This window comes from Lampris incognitus, chromosome 7, assembly GCF_029633865.1.
Source record: "Lampris incognitus isolate fLamInc1 chromosome 7, fLamInc1.hap2, whole genome shotgun sequence".
Taxonomy (NCBI): Eukaryota; Metazoa; Chordata; class Actinopteri; order Lampriformes; family Lampridae; genus Lampris; species Lampris incognitus.
In genome coordinates, this window is record NC_079217.1 from 5,747,680 (window position 1) to 5,765,318 (window position 17,639).

At 47.3% G+C, this 17,639-nt stretch overlaps 1 protein-coding gene across 1 annotated transcript in view; it reads left to right on the plus strand.

Moving 5' to 3' along the window:
• The window catches only part of kiaa0753 (KIAA0753 ortholog), a 31,416-nt gene that overhangs the window by 11,545 nt on the left and 2,232 nt on the right, over positions 1–17,639 (plus strand). Inside the window, exons 14-17 of the mRNA XM_056283973.1 lie at positions 1,191–1,361; positions 1,604–1,685; positions 2,920–3,040; positions 13,817–14,050. Of these exons, the coding sequence (XP_056139948.1) occupies positions 1,191–1,361; positions 1,604–1,685; positions 2,920–3,040; positions 13,817–14,050 (608 nt within the window). The remainder of the gene's footprint in view (positions 1–1,190; positions 1,362–1,603; positions 1,686–2,919; positions 3,041–13,816; positions 14,051–17,639) is intronic.

Below are 17,639 nucleotides of genomic sequence, written 5' to 3' on the forward strand. Positions count from 1 at the left end.
TGGTACTGGGGTTCGTGCCCCGGTCTCGTCAGATCTGACTATGGCCGGATTTGATGAAGCAGCAATAATTGGCAACGCTGTCTTCGGGAGGGGGGCGGAGTCGGCTTTCGTTCGTCACATGAATGCGTCTCTGTGTGTGTCGGAAAAAGCAGTGGTTCGGCTTGGATTCGCCTTGTCACGGAAGTGGCAAGGCGTCTCCTTCGAGACTGCCGGCCGGAGAGATGCAGTTGGCGAACGCATGCAGTACGAGGGTGGGAGTGTGAACTAGAATAGAGATTGATTGGCCACTAAATTGGGAGAAAAGGGGGAAATCAGAAATACATTTATAATAGAAAAGCGCTATATAAGTTTAATTTGTTATTATTATTACTCTATTTTTACCAATGATATGTCACTTGTTTTGAGTAATGTTGCACTCAGGTGTTCAATGAGAAAAGGTATATACCAAATGCACCATGATCTTGCGTGGTTGAAAGTAGAAGACAGATTAACACGCAGTCTTCTAACGTTATTCAGGAATATAGTTGTGTCAAAACAACCCTACTGCCTGTACTCAAGAATAACTTTTTCCCAGGACAGACATGAACATGGAACAAGACAAGTTAGCAGGGGTCATGTTACAATTTCTCAACCCAGAACAAATGCAATGAAAAGAACTGCTATGTATAAGGCCATTTCGCAGTGGACTAGGTTGCCATACGTTATTACTCAAGCAACAAGTAAAGAAAGTTTTAAAAAGCAACTTAAGAGGTTATTTTTGGGTACAGGCATACACAATGTCTAATACATAACTTTTTATATTTTCATTCTGAAATATGTAGCTCAAAGCAGTTGGTAGGAGTAGTCTGTGACAGATGCTACTGTAAGTGTGTGTGTGTGTGTGGGGGGGGGGGTTATGTGTTTGGCTTCTCTAATAATGCTGGTTTAATTGAGGCGGGTTGGGATGGGGTGGGGGATGAATTGAATTTAGTGATGCAATTGTGTTTATTTATGTATGCATGCATGTGAAAGCATGTGTATACATGGATGTTTTTAATATGGACCCCAGGAAGAGTAGCTGTTGCCTTGGGTAACAGCTAATGGGGATCGAAATAAACATAAACATAAACTCTCAAACTTAGATTTTGAGTCACATGCTCAAGATTTCACCACAGTGCAAACGAAGTTCCTGACAAACTTCTCCGCCACAGGCAGCAGAGAGTGCAGAGCAGTTGAGCGAGGCCCTTCTTGAAGATCTGTTGGATGATGCCGCGCGAGCAGTGTGGGCGGCTGAGACAGACAGACGACTGGAGGGTATGGCCCAATGCAGGCTGCAGGCCCCCACCCTGGAGAGTATGCTGCTTCGCATGGAGGAGATGCAGGTGAGAGCTGCTGTTCAGAGAAACAGCCTGAAGAAAATTCTCTGCGTATGCAGAAAAAGGTCATGCTTGGCTGGTTTATTATTCACCGCGTGATGTTATGTCAAGTATAGGCTAGCGGTAATGTGAAGAAAAATGGCAAAAGTAGCATTCTGCCCATATAAGAGTTCGACTTTCACACTGTTGGGAGATGGAAGGTTTGATATAATGTGTGTGTGTGTGTCTTTGTCCATGTGGCTGACCAGAGAGACCAAGAGGAGGTGAGGAGACGGATCACCACCATCACCTATTCAGACCCTCTTTACTGGGACAGGGTACACACAAGAGGTAAGAATGTATCAAATCGTCCCCCTCTCTGTTGACATAAAACACTGCCATAGGGAATGTGTCAACCTACAGCAACTACTGGTTGTGCTCAGAGGAATTAACATTTACATCAATCGTCCCATAGGCAAAAGGGACAGTTCACCCCAAAATCAAAAAATACATGTTTTTCCTCTTACCTGTAGTGCTATTTATCTCCTTAGATAATTTTGGTGTGAGTTGCCAAGTTTTGGCGATATTGGCCATAGAAATGTCTGCCTTCTCTTAAATACAATGGAACTGGATGACATGTGCCTCAAAGCGCAAAAAAATACATTTGAAAAAATCAAACAGCAATGTCCCTTTCCAGAAATCATGACTCAGTTGCTCAAGACAATCCCCAGACCTTGTTGTGAGCAGTTTCATGTAGGTGTAGTTCTGTCAAAGAAAATAGTTTCTAGATGACAGAAATGTAAATGAAAACAAAACATCCATCCATTATCCAAACCACTTATCCTGCTCTCAGGGTTGTGGGGATGCTGGAGCCTATCCCAGCAGTCATTGGGCGGCAGGCAGGGAGACACCCTGGACAGGCTGCCAGGCCATCACACAGGGCAAACACACTCACACACACACACACACATTCATACCTAGGGACAATTTAATATGGCCGATTCACCTGACCTGCAAATCTTGGGACTGTGGGAGGAAACCCATGCAGACACAGGGAGAACATGCAAACTCCACACAGAGGATGACCCGGGACGACCTCCAAGGTTGGACTACCCCGGGGCTCGAACCCAGAACCTTCTTGCTGTGAGGCGACTGCACGGACCACAGTTGCAGTTTAATAATATCTTGTCATTTCAACTGTGAAGACAAAGGTTACTTTGATAGGAAATATAAGTGTAAATGAATGCATGGTACTTGGAATGACACATACAACCCATTTCAATTTGATAGCCAGCATCAAACGCAAACAGCAGGGGGCAAAGTGACGGCTTTCCTAACCTATTTATCTCGTGTAACAGTGTGGTCCCTCAGAATTCCACTCCTCTCCATTTCTCTTGGACTGCTTTACAGCGATTGTCCCTCGTGTCTCCTGCAGGTGGAGATAGCAGGAGATTTGCTTGGAGGACTCAATCCTTAACAACTTGATGCTATGCCAATCCTCTTTTTCTTTCCCTTTGCCCACCCTACCAATTCGCCACCTTCTCTGACATCTATCCTCTTCCCCACCCCTCTTTCTCCTTCCCAGGACAACAATGCCATGCTGCAGACTCCAGGCCAGCCTCTCCTCAACCGGTTAAGCTCACAAGACCACTGCTGAGGCACAGCCCTGCAGCTGACATAGTCCTTGAAAGACCTGTGGAGACAGGGTGGGTCCTTATGTCCTCTGTCCTTGTTTGTACTCAAGTCATATCTGTTTCTCATAGTTCACTGGCAGCTTCTTCTTCTATGTAACAATTTTATCTGCTCCTGAGTTCAATTCTGGGCTAAAATGTATTCTGTGGTTCTCCCTGCTGTGTTGTCAGGTGATCAGATTTCAGTTACCTCTATATACAAGCTGAGTGACAATGCATGTCACAGTTTAACTGTCCAGCTGAAACTCCAGAGCATAAGAGAATAGCCATTACTTGCTACCATAGCACAAGTAAAATACCGGCAGGTACAATCAGAGAAGACCAATAGCACAAGTTTAAAAATATATGGATTAAACCTCCTTCATTAAAACAAGCATGGATGCATGATAATAACTTGTTGAGCTAACTTGAATTTCAGTGTCGGTTTGGCCCTTGCATTATAAAATAGAAGGAGACATACCCATCCATCCATTATCTGAACTGCTTATCCTGCTCTCAGATCATGGGGATGCTGGAGCCTATCCCAGCAGTTATTGGGCGGGAGGCAGGGAGACACCCTGGACAGGCTGCCCATGCTCCCTCAATAAAAACCTTCAGCACCTGTTTCTTTTGTGGGGGAGCAAGTGCTCAGACTGTTGAGGATGGACGACGTTCAATACCTTGCTTAAAGTCCTTAGTCTTCATAATAGAAACTGGTCTGAAAAAACTGTTTGTACCACTATTCTGTGTCCCTGTTCAGTCGTGAGAAGTTTTCCTTACCATGCCAGCTTACAATAGCAATAGCATCCAGAGGGAGTCATTCACTTTTAGCTCAACTCAGCTCCCAGACAAAAAGGAAAGGAAAGTGGTTTATGCCTCTTCTAGGGTACACAGTGTTTTTTTTGTTCTTCTTTTTTCCCCCTCCTCATCTGTTCTTGTTGCCTAACCTCTCTCCCACTGAGAGACTCTGCTCCCTGCCACAACACCCGCTCAGTGGCTTCCATACCCAGGGCACAGTCTATTCCTGACTCTGGCAGCACACGCAGCAGAAAGAGCCTCTCTGCCCACGGCGTTGGCTGTAACTTCCGGTGTTTAAACTAAATTGAAGGAGGAAGAAGAAATTTGGTGGTGGGAGCCAAAGGCTGATGATGGTGGCAGGACTGTGAGCCTTTGACAGGGACCCGACAGCCCAGCATGATGTAGCTTCACACAAATTCAAATAGAGCCATTAGCAGATTAGAGCCGCTCGGTAATGCAGTGTCCCAGGTCCGAGTGCCTTGGTTTAAGCTTTGCCGTTAGAACCTTGGCCTCGACTTGTTTGTACTTAGTTTCAATGCTTAATTTGGAACAGGATCTGGCACCGCTCACTGTCCCAGCCACTATTTGGGAGTATCCCATACCTCGCGTGCCAAGCGAAGATAAATTCAGTATGCTATATTTTATTCCAGATTTTCTTTTTTTGTGTTCCGAGCACCAAAATACTTAATTGGGTCCTCTGTTAATGATGAAGGCTGATGTGCTTATAGATATCTGGCCTTGTATGTACAGGATAATCACATGACACATGTCTGCGTTTGAGCTGCCACTGTTAAAGTGGATGTGTCGCAGCTGAAATTCAATACAGGCGTTGTGCTGGCCAAAAGGAAGTGGAATTCTTGACTTGTTTTTATTTGTGTCTTATTATGTATGGATCTGTTCTGGAATAGGTTGGTTTGGTCCACTGATTGATGAGTGATTGCTGTTATATCGGGATTTTTCACGTACAGTATGCCAAGCATCTCAGCATTTGTGTTGCGCAACAGTTGTGTTTGAAGGCTGAAGTACACAGTCGGGTCCATAAATAATAATAAATCAAACTTATATAGCGCTTTTATAACACTCAAAGTCGCTTTACAATAAACGGCGGGGAAACAAGACAACAGATAAACATAACACAGACATACAGGGGTGGCTGGGAAGGGGGGGGCTACGAGAGGGAGAAGCGGCAGACACACGGCGCCAGCAGTACTCTCCCACTTAAACACATACAAAAGGGCAAGAAAAGCAAAAAACAACAGCCCTGTTGACATTGATTTTCTGTAGGGGTTTACTCCCGTAGCCTAGTCCTCTCCCAAGGTATCCACCAGGTGGCACTATTTAACCCATAGCTGGGGGCTGGTTCGTGGGCATCAGGGAATATCCTGCGTACCGCACGTCTAGGGGCCAGACCTCCTCCGAGGCACTTGTAATTCAGCCAGGGTCCAAGGTGTACCCAGTTACCGTGTGTTGGCACGAGGAGGCACTACATAGGGCTTGCTGTTGGAGAAGCTATGGACTGACAGGGAGAGACTTACCTGCTCAGCTCTCCTGTTCGCATTTCTGCTCGCCAGCGGTGAAGATTGAGAGTGAGACGTGACAGACAGAACACTACACCAACACACTAGACGCTTCACAACGACCCCACCTCTTACATAAGAATGTCAGACCACACACAAAATCAATTCACATAAGAATCGCGATTCTTATCTTATATGATTCTGAATAGATTCACAAATTCCAAAAATCGATTTTAAAGAACTTTTTCAGTCTTAAGTAGCCTCCTCGCTGCTGGCAGTGTTGACTTGATTGTTTCATTTCAAATCCGGCGTGGTGACTCATAGAGCCAAAATGATGAAAACTGTGTCACCGGTCAAATACTTGTGGGCCTGACTGTAGTTTTGCAGTCAACGTTATATCGTGTAACTTAGTCAAATGGAAATTTTAGATATGGCTATATCATGACGATATAAACCCACCGTTGTGTATTAGGTGTTTGGCACACCAATATTAATATGCATTCCAGACACACACACACACCCCCCTTTACAGTCAACCTACTGGATCATACCAAGCAATAGTAAAAACAGGCTGTTCGAAGTCTACTGTTTGCTGCCTATGTCTGAAAATAGTTTTTTCCCCTAAAGGTATCTGGCCTTGTCTTGTATGAACTGGGACCTCAGAGTGTTGGCTGTCGGCTTGCTTTGAAATTCCCCGTGTCATTTTTCTAAGAATGTACCAGGAGAACAAGGATAAAAGTCAGTCTGTCTTTTTTCCAGTTTACTGAATGACACAGTCTACTGCAGATGGTTTCCTGTGGTGAGCAACATAGCCTTCCATTGTTATTTTTCTTCACTGTGGTTTTTTTTTTTTTTTGAAGTGGTGCAATAGCCTGTACCCACAAATTCCAAATTTGTGGCTCGAACCTAGGGCCTTCTTGTTTAGCGCGGTCGCCTCACAGCAAGAAGGTCCTGGGTTCGAGCCCCGGAGTAGTCCAACCTTGGAGGTCGTCCCGGGTCGTCCTCTGTGTGGAGTTTGCATGCCCCCCCGTGTCCGTGTGGGTTTCCTCCGGGGGCTCCGGTTTCCTCCCACAGTCCAAAGACATGCAGGTCAGGTGAATCGGCTGTGCTAAATTGTCCCTAGGTGTGAATGTTCGTGTGTGTATCGGCCCTGTGATGGCCTGGCGGCCTGGCCGGAATGTCTCCCCGCCTGCCGCCCAAAGACTGCTGGGATAGGCTCCAGAGCAGGATAAGTGGTTTCCATAATGGATGGATGGATGGATGGATGGATGGACAATGGCGTGTTTCAGTTAAAGCACACCTCTGACAGGAGTTTAATATGACTTCACTGCACCTTCACATTTCCGTAGCAAAACGGTAGCAGAGACGGAAAAATGCTAACTCACCCCACCTAATATGACAACCCAGCTTTGTTCCTACTGACGGGTGTTACATGTGAAATGAGATTCCTGCCCATGCAGGTATGGTATTTGGTCTCATCTGAAAAAAATGACCATCCTGTCCAATACAATGCTGATATTACTCTTCTCACCTCTCTAAGCATGAGGCACCATTGTCATGGTTTACTGTTTGCACTACCTTTCGTGTGTGTGTGTGTGTGTTTGTGCATGCAGCCAGGCAGGTGTTAAGAGCACTTGTTTTAAAAAGGGTGACTGATAAAGGTGCCATTGGAGGTTGTTTTTTTTTCGGCAGTGCTGACTGAATGAATCTTCGTAAAGCAGACGTTCTCTTGGGAGATGTCTGAGTTATCCCCCTTTTCCCCCCAATTGTATCTGGCCAATTACCCCACTCTTCTGAGCCATCCCAATCTCTGCTCCATCCCCTTTGTGGATCCGGGAAGGGCTGCGGACAACCACATGTCTCCTCCGATACATGTGGAGTCGCCAGCCGCTTCTTTTTACCTGACAGTGAGCAGTTTCGCCAGGGGTCCGTAACGCTTGGGAGGATCACGCTATTCCCCCCCAGTTCCCCCTCCCCACCCCGAACAGATGCCCCGACTGACCAGAGGAGGCGCTAGTGCAGTGACGAGGACACATACCCACATCCGGCTTCCCACCTGCAGACACGGCTAATTGTGTCTGTAGGGATGCCCGACCAAGGTAACACAGGGATTCAAACCGCTGATCCCCGTGTTGGTGGGCAACGGAATAGACCGCCATGCCACCCGGACGTCCCAGGGGTTTCTTCTTTTACTACTACCACTACTTTCAGCTGCTCCCATTAGGGGTCGCCATAGCGGATCATCAGTTTCCATCTCTTCCTGTCCTCTGCATCTTCCTCTGTCACACCAGCCACCTGCATGTCCTCCCTCATCACATCCATAAACCTCCTCTTTGGCCTTCCTCTTTTCCTCTTCCCTGGCAGCTCCATATTCAGCATCCTTCTCCCAATATACCCAGCATTCTTTTACACTTAAAAAAAATTATGTGCGCTCAATCTTTATCACATTTAGCCAATGTGCAGTCGCTTTACCCATTTCTAATCCTGCGATGCCAATACAAAATGACATTTCTCAAGAATCAGCTTTAATCGACTCAAAAATATTCCGCACTTACAGTGGCCATTTTTGATGCCCTCTCAGAGCTGGTGTCTCCTCCAATCAGATAAGAGGACAACCGTTGACAAGATCAGGCCTCAACTGTGGCTCTTGAGATAATAGCACCATGCTCACAGATGCCTTTCAAAGTGGCTTATATGAGATGTGACCTCTCACGTTGGCTCAAATCTGCAACCTACCTTCAAGCGAATGGGCAAGAACACTGTACAGAAGAGGCCAAAGCAATTTCAGGTTCTCGCCTCAAAATAATGGAATTTTACCACTGAAATCCAGCTGGATTCAGTGATAATATTCCAGCTTGATGTGACAGAGTAACCAACACGGACACTTGACCTCCTCAAGGGGGAGAATGAGGAAATGTCTCATTTTGATTAACAGGTCCACCTCGGTTTTTCATGGTGGCATTCAGCTTCATCTATGTGCATTTCTTCTGTGTACCTCGCACCAGTTGGACACCCTGAACACCTTAAAATAATGCTCTATTACTGCTCTTATTCAACCAGGTTGAGATGTGGGAATGTTGTCAGGTATTAGCGTAATGCAGGCCTGTTGAAAGGAAATGGCAGACTTGGATGAATAGGGAACAGAATGAGTGATGTTGGCACACTAATGAAATTCTGTTATCTCACGGCATACGGTGCAGTCCAGCAGACAGTTGATAGCGCACTTGTTGAGGTGCATTAGAGAAGAAATATCACCAAAGTCCTTGTCAGAGACAACCCATAGATGGAGCTGGTGTTTATACCGGGGTTGGATTCTAGCGATTCGTCTGTCTCTGCCGACTCCTCCTGTGTCGTATGTAGCAGAGCAGTGATTCGGGGCTGCAGGTTTGAAAAGCAAGGGAGTAGGTCCAGCTGCTGCTGATTCTGCAGAGCTAATTACGTGTGTTGTCTGAGCCCCTGATTACCTGTGTTTGCAGCTAACACATCACTCAGCCTACAGACACAGCATGCTCGGTTTACCGGCAAGCAGCAAAAACACAAACACAGGTTTTTGGAACACAATGTTGACCAATACACATTGCATTTGCGCCTTAGTGCTAATAGAAAGCAGACTTATAAGGATGCCCATCATGCAGGGCTTCTTTGAAGGCATTGTTTGCTCATTTGAGAAGCACAATGGCAGCTGGTTATTGGCCATTGCTTTCCTTGTTATTTGATTTAGAATGCTGTCATCGGGCGACGGGTCTGGAGCGCTGGGAGGAAAACAGTTTTCAGAGATAAGAATTACTCTCAGCTGATTTGTCAAAAAAAAAATGGAATGCTGCAGTTTGCTTTGCCTTAAATCTCGTTTTATTATTTCCAGTTGCACAAGCTCATTCCTCGTGTTGCTACTTAGGCTTGTGTCACCTAAATGGACAGTTCACCCCGAAATCAAAAACACATGTTTTTCTTCTTACCTCTAGTGCTGTTTATCCATCGAGATCGTTTTGGTGTGAGTTGCTGAGTTTTGGAGATATCAACCATAGAGACGTCCGCCTTCTGTGCACTATGATTATATACAAGATGTTGAGATTGTTGAGTCTTACAAGTATTTGAATCAGAAACCAGAATCAGAAACACTTAATTTGTCATTTCATTTCACGCACTTGTGCACATGAAATGAAACGAAACATCATTCCGCCAGCCCACAGCAATGCAACACAAAGACAAAAACACATCAAAAAACTACAAGAACACATATATCCAAAGTAACACATATCTAAAAAAAAAAAAACATCACTGTCTAGGAGAACGAACGCCAGCCAGGATGACTGTTGGAACTGCTGGTCTGCATGGGCTAGCAGTTAGCCTAGCCTGCCCCGCTTCTGTGTCCCGTCACACCGCCCTCGGTTTTTCCTCTTTGGGCACAGCTCAGTCAGGGCCGTGGTCCTTGGGCCCACAGGATGCCTCAGACCAAGCTACCTCAGCCGATCCAGCGCTAGCTCCCCCAGCCAGACACCTTCAACACACCTCCCCAACACTCCACACGACGACACTAAAAACACAGTCAAGGCTAGGTGAGGCCGCTGCCAGATCACCCTCAGTGTTATCGGAACTGCCGGTCTGCATGGGCTAGCAGTTAGCTTAGCCTGCCCCGCATCTGCATCCTGTCAGACCGCTCTCAGTAATACCTCTTCGGGCACAGCTCCAGGCAGGGCCGTGGTCCCTGGGCCCACAGGGCATAGCAGACCAAGCTCTCCCAGCCGATCCAGCGCCAGCTCTCCCAGCCATCAAATGAAGACAAACTTAGACGCAGACATGGACATGGACAAAGGCACTGCATGGACGGCACTGGGTGAGGCTGCCGCAAACAGGAATTCTCACCACTATCTTCCCACACCGGTACTGGGTGAGGCCGCTGCAAACGTGAATTTATGCCGCCATCTTCCCATACCAGAAGCAGAAATTTGGGCATGATAATTGATGACAAGATAACCTTTGATAGGAATACAGATATGGTGAGAAAGAAAAACCAGCAGCATCTTGTTTGTCTGAGCAAACTAGCCAAGTTTCAGGTTGAGAGATCCCTGATGACAGTTTTATAAATCTTTTATTGAGCCAGTTTTCAACTTTCTTTTTTTTTTATCTGCTGGTATGCATCTCTAAACCTCAGACAGAAAAACACATTAACAAGGGTGATGAAAGTCCTCAGACAGAAAAACACATTAACAAGGGTGATGAAAGTCAGTAGCAAAATTATTGGCACTGAGCAGAAAAGTCAGTTGTTAAAAGAAAGCAAAAGCCATTATGTCTGACCGTACCCACCCCCCTGCACTTATAATTTAAGTTCCTGCCCTCAGGTTCCTGCCTCAGACAACCATCAGCCAAAACTAACAGACATAAATCCTCTTTCATACCCTCTGCCATGTCACTGCTCAACTCTGCAAAGTACGGGTCGCACCAGCACATCTCCAACCATGCCCGTTTCTCCCTCCTTTTTTCACTAATACTGTAACTTTTGTGCGTCATGTGTTCACCATTTACTCCTGTATATATGTTTTTATGTATTTATGTGTTGTTATGTATGTGTGGTCTTTATCTTGTGTCTTGTGTTGTTTTTTTATTGCCACAGTGGCAGAACCAATTGCCCCTTGGGGGAAAATAAAGGTCTACTTCTCTCGAATGAAGTGGAACAGGATTGCACTCGGCTTGTGTTGCTCAAAGCACCAAAAAATATATTTTGAAAAACCCCACAGCAATGTCTCTTTCCAGAACTCCTGACCCGGTTACTCAAGATGATCCACAGGTCTTGTTGTGAGCAGTTTCATGCAGGGACTATTTTCTTAGACTGAACTACCTACATGAAACTAGGTGATTTATGGTGGCGGATGGTGATGGTGCACCTTTGTTTGCTTTTGCGTAGTCCAGCTACCGTTGAGACGGTGGAGGTCACTGGAGATTTCACCTTCCAAAAAACGTCATTGGAGCAGTAGATGAGGCTTATATATCCCTGGTGAGGAACTCGACCTCACATCCCAGTTGTTCTTCCTAGTGTGGCGAATACCTACCAACCCACTGCCACTCCATCAGCGGGTCAAACAAATCACTGAGAAGATGTTGAAGATGATGAAGTCTTGCTCGAACATGGCAGTGTACTCAACCTAAGAATGTTCTTTTTTTTCCCCCTCCTGCTTTTATTTTCCCTGCTAAGGGTGTGTGTTTATAAGTTCTCACATGTGCGTGCATCCGCGTGTGCGCTCATGCATCCCCCTTGCCTTCGTAGCTCTGCCTGGCCAAGCTTCTCAAACAAGCCCTGACCCACGACACGCAGCAGACGGTCCCTTGCTCAAATTGCAGCTTCGATCGAGGCGGCCCCTGGCATCTATTCATGACCCTGCGCTCATGGTGACTCCATCAACACCTGGGTAGTTAAGCTCCCTTAGATTGTCCACGAAATAACCCAAGACTGCTACACAGTCTATTACTGAGGGAAGATCAGCATCACGGTTATCCATAAACCCTCGCTTCTACTTTATTCCTCATTCAGCCAGCTCCCATTTTATTGAGCTCCCTGGTCTCAAGGGCTTCGCTGAGACCAGGGAGACCCCTCCCCCCCATTCGAAACATGTTGTGGGTTTCTCTGACTCAGCTTCGACACCACCCTGCGTCCATTTTGTTTTTGTCCCCCCCCCCCTTTTCTCCCCAATTGTACTTGGCCAATTACACCACTCTTCCGAGCCGTCCCAGTTGTTGCTCCACCCCCTCTGCCGATCCGGGGAGGGCTGCAGACTACCACATGCCTCCTCCGACACATGTGGAGTCGCCAGCCCCTTCTTTTCACCTGACAGTGAGGAGTTTCACCAGGGGGAAGGAGCATGTGGGAGGATAACACTATTCCCCCCAGCCCCCCCCCCCCCGAACAGGCGCCTCGACCGACCAGACGAGGCGCTAGTGCAGCGACCAGGACACACACCCACATCCGGCTTCCCACCCGCAGGCATGCCCAATTGTGTCTGTAGGGACGCCCGACCAAGCCGGAGGTAACTCGGGGATTCAAACCAGCGATCCCCATGTTGGTAGACAACGGAATAGACCGCCACGCTACCCGGATGCTCATTGTCCTCTTGTTTCCCAGGCAATATGCTGCAAGAGTTTTTACAGAAAGCAGAAACAGAAGGAACTTTCATGTCATTGAAGTTGATTTCACTGCAGGCGTGTGTTGCTGACGCTGCTAATCTGTTGTGGTTTGCATTTTCCCTTTCACCGGCGAATTTGTCAGTGTGAATGGCAGAGAGAAGTAGGTCTTTAATTTCATACCTCTCTGGGCTGCTTGATTTAATAGTCAAGAGTCTAACTTGTGTTCTCTCTAAATCATCGCTCACATGCAAATACACACACATACACAACACGCACATACCACATAGATCAGTGAGCCGGCCGCTCGAATATTTTGCACACAGCTGTTGGTCACACTGCCCTCTCTGATTTCCAGGCCCATGAAATGAGCTTGTTGGGAAAGAAGAGAAAGATGGGGAGAGTAAAGCTCATACCTCATTGTGTATCACAGGGACTCATTATCATTCACATCACCTTGCCCTTTCTGCAACCTCCCCCCAAAAAAATGTAAAAATCACTCACTGATAAATGTAAAAGATTAATCCTGACCTTGGTGGAACTTTACAGTGTCTTGAATTTCTGAAAGGTGTTCCTTGGCAGCGATAACAGACTGGTTCGTGACATTGGCACTGAAAGCCTGGATACCGTATGAGTGGTGCTAGCCGAATGCTCCACTTAGCAGAGGAATAGAGAGGAAGGACATTTTGAGGTTGTGTGTGTGTCTCTGTCTGTGTGTGTTTGTGAGTGTGGTGTGTGTTTTTTTTTTGGGGGGGGGTTGGTATAAGCTCTACTGCCACATTGGAACTTTACAGTGCCGAGAAGGCATAAAATTTGGCCTTTTAAGGAACAGTATTGATCTAGCTGGCCTGCCCTGATGCTGTGATGGCGAGCAGCCCTCACAGTCAAAACAAACGAGAGCAGCTGAGGCCGGGCAGCACAATGGCGCGGCGCTTTGCTTTGGGGACTGCTGCAGTACTCTAAATATAGCAACAAGAGTGCTGTTGAGAGAGCCAGGCTGATTTGGTCCACACCGAGAGGATTATAAATGCAGACCACGGCGATGCCCAGCTGAGTCCCTACTCACACTGAGCAAAGGGGCAAGCGAGGAAGCGAGTACGAGGCACAACACCCTTCCTAAACTCATCACTCCGAGCCCCACGTCAGGCACATGGGGCACGTTTTCGGCGAGCAGGGTCACAATGTTGCACTGCACTCTGGCTCCATCTTCAAAATGTACTTACCCCACTACCACAGCTTTATCTGTCGCTTCAACCGCCCCTTTCTCAACTGATACAGTATGACTGCCGAGGGTCAGAGTAATGAAAAGGTGGCGTGAAGATCCCCCTCTTGTTTGCTTCTCGGTGCCTCCACCTCATGAGCCTCCTCTTGTCTGCTTCCACAGCCACAGTGTTCTCTCAGAGAGCAGCCTGACAGAGGAGGCGTCCCAAGATGAGCAGCAGCCCGGGAGCGGCGCCCTGTTTCCAGGTCCTACGGTGAGGAGTGGGGGGAGCCTGATTTCTGTCCCGAGCAGCACACTGAGGAGCATCCAGCAGTACAGGGAAGAGTATGACGCCTACCTCCGCCTCGTGGCCCATGAGCCCGTTGGAGGATTCAACCCCTGGGCCATCGCAGACAGGTAGAAGGAGGCTACTGTAAAGCCCCCGAAATTTTAAGAGAGGGAATATTTTAATTAGTTTTACAGCAAACGGGGTAAAGTAAGACAACGAAATAGATTTTATTTTTGTTCATTTCAAGATTTTTGCTGCCTGAGTTTGTTTCTTTTAAAAACATTTGCATATCTCCATTTATTGAGCAAACTACACGTGGTTTGTTGTGTCCAGAGCCACTCGGAAAGTTTTGTCAGACTTTCTATCAGTGGGGCGTCCCGGTAGCGTAGTGGTCTATTCCGTTGCCTACCAACACGGGGGTCGTCGGTTTGAATCCCCGTGTTACCTCCGGCTTGATCGGGCGTCCCCACAGACACAATTGGCCGTGTCTGCGGGCGGGAAGCTGGATGTGGGTGTGTGTCCTGATCGCCGCACTAACACCTCCTCTGGTCGGTCGGGCCGCCTGTTTGGGGGGGGGGCAGGGGGGAATAGCGTGATCCTCCCACGCGCTACGTCCCCCTGGCGAAACTCCTCACTGTCAGGTGTAAAGAAGCGGCTGGCGACTCCACATGTATCGGAGGAGGCATGTGGTAGTCTGCAGCCCTCCCTGGCTCGGCAGAGGGGGTGGAGCAGCGACCGGGACGGTATTTTCATCATTCATAACATGGCCCAGGGCTACACAGCACTTTCGTCAATATAATGTGACTCAGCCCACTGAAGTGCATGTAGAACTTTTCATACTAGTTTGCATGTCTCTGGTGTTTGCTGATGTTTTTCTCGCCCACCCATAAATTTGCATATCTAACAGAATTCACAAGTCGGTGCAGTACAGAAGGGCTGCCTCTTTTGAGCTTACTGAACACAGCTGATAGATTAGCTTTGAAAAATTTCAACCGTTTTTTTTTCTCTCCACTATTTGTACTTCTGTCTGTTTTTCTGAGGTATTTCACTTTCCTTGCAACGAAAGTGTGTAAGAATGGGAATTGCTGTGGAAACTGTTGTCCTTAAGTTGAAAGCTGAGCCTGGAGGCTGTAGCCCAGCGCCACCCATGGGATCTCATGTCACTGCCTCATTATCAATCTTCCATGGCACAACATTTTTTGGAAGGTTGAGCTGTAGTATTTTTGAATGTAGAAGGGGACATTGTGTCGGGAGAAGACATCCAGTTATCTTTATGTTGTGCAAGATATTCCTTGCCTGCACAAAAACCATTCACTCCTGTTTTGTCTCACTATGCCCTGAAGAAGGCCTGAGCCGCTACGCGTGGGCATTTTTAGGTCCTTTTTGGCTATGTCTAATTTTCAATAAGGACATTTTTAATTACACGGAGTGCCTTGGTCAGAGAGATTTGTTCTCTTTTTCTTATCTGAAACTACTAACCTTGGACCAAAGAGCACCCGACAAATATATTACTTAACTACAGAGAGGACTGAGCACGCCACTGACTACAAACATCTTTATGTTGTTATTCTTTTTTAAGAAAAGGAACAGATACGCACACACACACATACACACAGACCCCGCTGCTCTGAGTCAGCCAGAAACCTGTCGGCATGATGAGATGGTAATAAGCAGTCCGCCGTCACCATGTGGCCCACTTCCTACCCAGAAGATCCCCGTTTCACCGGTGGAACTGTCTCGCAAGAGATTCTTTGCAGAAGATCAAAACATCGTCTTACAAAGACCTACACACTGCGGGCTATTTAAAGCTCTCGGATCTTTCTTTAATGCATTTTTCATGCTGACAAAGCTTGGGGGGCAGATTAGTATGAAAACATGAGGCAAAGGCTGATATTCAGCATTTGAACACACTAGTCCCTCAGTCATCGCTATTCGGTAAATTCAAATCCCTTTGTTTTGGAATCATTCTTGTGTCTTATACAAGCAGCGATTTTGTATTTTTGTTCGTGTTTCAGTGCGTTTGTGATGTCGAACAAAGCGATGTCTGTCGCTGAGTAAGGGCTGGAAAAATATGAAGATTCATTTAGTACAGCCAGCAAAATTCTATCCATCCATTATCCAAGCCGCTTATCCCAATTGGGGTCGCGGGATGCTGGAGCCTATCCCAGCAGTCACTTGGCGGCAGGCGGGGAGACACCCTGGACAGCCCGCCAGACTATCACAGGGCCGACACACATTCACACCTAGGGACAATGTAGTATGGCCGATCCACCTGACCTACATGTCTTTAGACTGTGGGAGGAAACCGGAGCACCCGGAGGAAAGCCACAGACACAGGGAGAACATGTAAACTCCACACAGAGGACGACCCGGGACGACCCCCCCAAGGTTGGACTACCCCGGGGCTCAAACCCAGGACCTTCTTGCTGTGAGGCGACCGCGCTAACCACAGTGCCACCAGCAAAGTTAACAATGCAAATAAAATGTGTTGATTGCTGTTAGCTATTCAAATTGGAAAATTCTAATAAAGAAATTGAACCTTTTTAAAGTAGAAGATGTAGACGACCACTTATAATATGGACTGTTTTTACCCATAGTCCAATGAGAGCACCGTGTTTTGTTTAAAGGCATTGATTATATTAAAGCTGCGACAAGGAGGTCTTCAACCGATTATTTATTAGTTTCAAGTCAGTTTTGATACCTCCGTATGACTAACATAAGCAAATGAGGCCATCAGCAAGATTTATTACTATATAACAATTCCAAATGCTTGTCTCCGGGTCAGACTCCGTGTGAAATCTGACAAAACGATTGATGGCACACAGACGTGATACATCGCCAAAGAGATACAGCACATTACATCATCACTGTCTATCTTGCAAACATCTGTCTTCCCGAGACATGACTACGTCTCACTCTTCTCTTCGAAACAAATGCCAGGCTACCGGGAGGGATGATGGAGAGCTTCGTGAGAAGAGGTGACGTTTATGTGAAATTACGTTCCAACACTACCGCGGTGCATGGACAACAGAAATCCAAAACTCCTCGCAGCAGCTTTTGGAACGCAATTCTTGTGGCATCAGGGTGGCGCGGCGGTCTATTCCGTTGCCTACCAACACGGGGATCGCTGGTTCGAATCCCTGTGTTACCTCCGGTTCGGTCGGGCGTTCCTACAGACACAATTGGCCGTGTCTGCAGGTGGGAAGCCGGATGTGGGTGTGTGTCCTGGTCGCTGCACTAGTGCCTCCTCTGGTCGGCCGGGGCACCTGTTCGGGGGGGGGGGGGGGGGTAGTGTGATCCTCTCACGCACTACGTCCCCCTGGCGAAACTCCTCACTGTCAGGTGAAAAGAAGCAGCTGGCGACTCCACATGTATTGGAGGAGGCATGAGTGAAGGGGGAGAACCACACCTCAACCACCACCAATATGTAGCACCCATCTGGGTGATGCACGGCAGCCATTTTGCACCTGAACGCTCACCACACATCAGCTTGAGGTAGAGAGGGAGGACTCACGAGGGAATGATTAGGTGGCCTGATGGAGAGAGCCAGGTTGGGAATTTTGCCAGGGGACCCCTTACTCTTTAATAATAATGTGTATGTGTGGCGGCCTGTCCAGGGTGTCTCCTCGCCTGCCGCCCAGTGACTGCTGGGATAGGCTCCAGCATCCCCGCGACCCTGAGAGCAGGATAAGCGGTTCGGGTAATGGATGGGTGGAT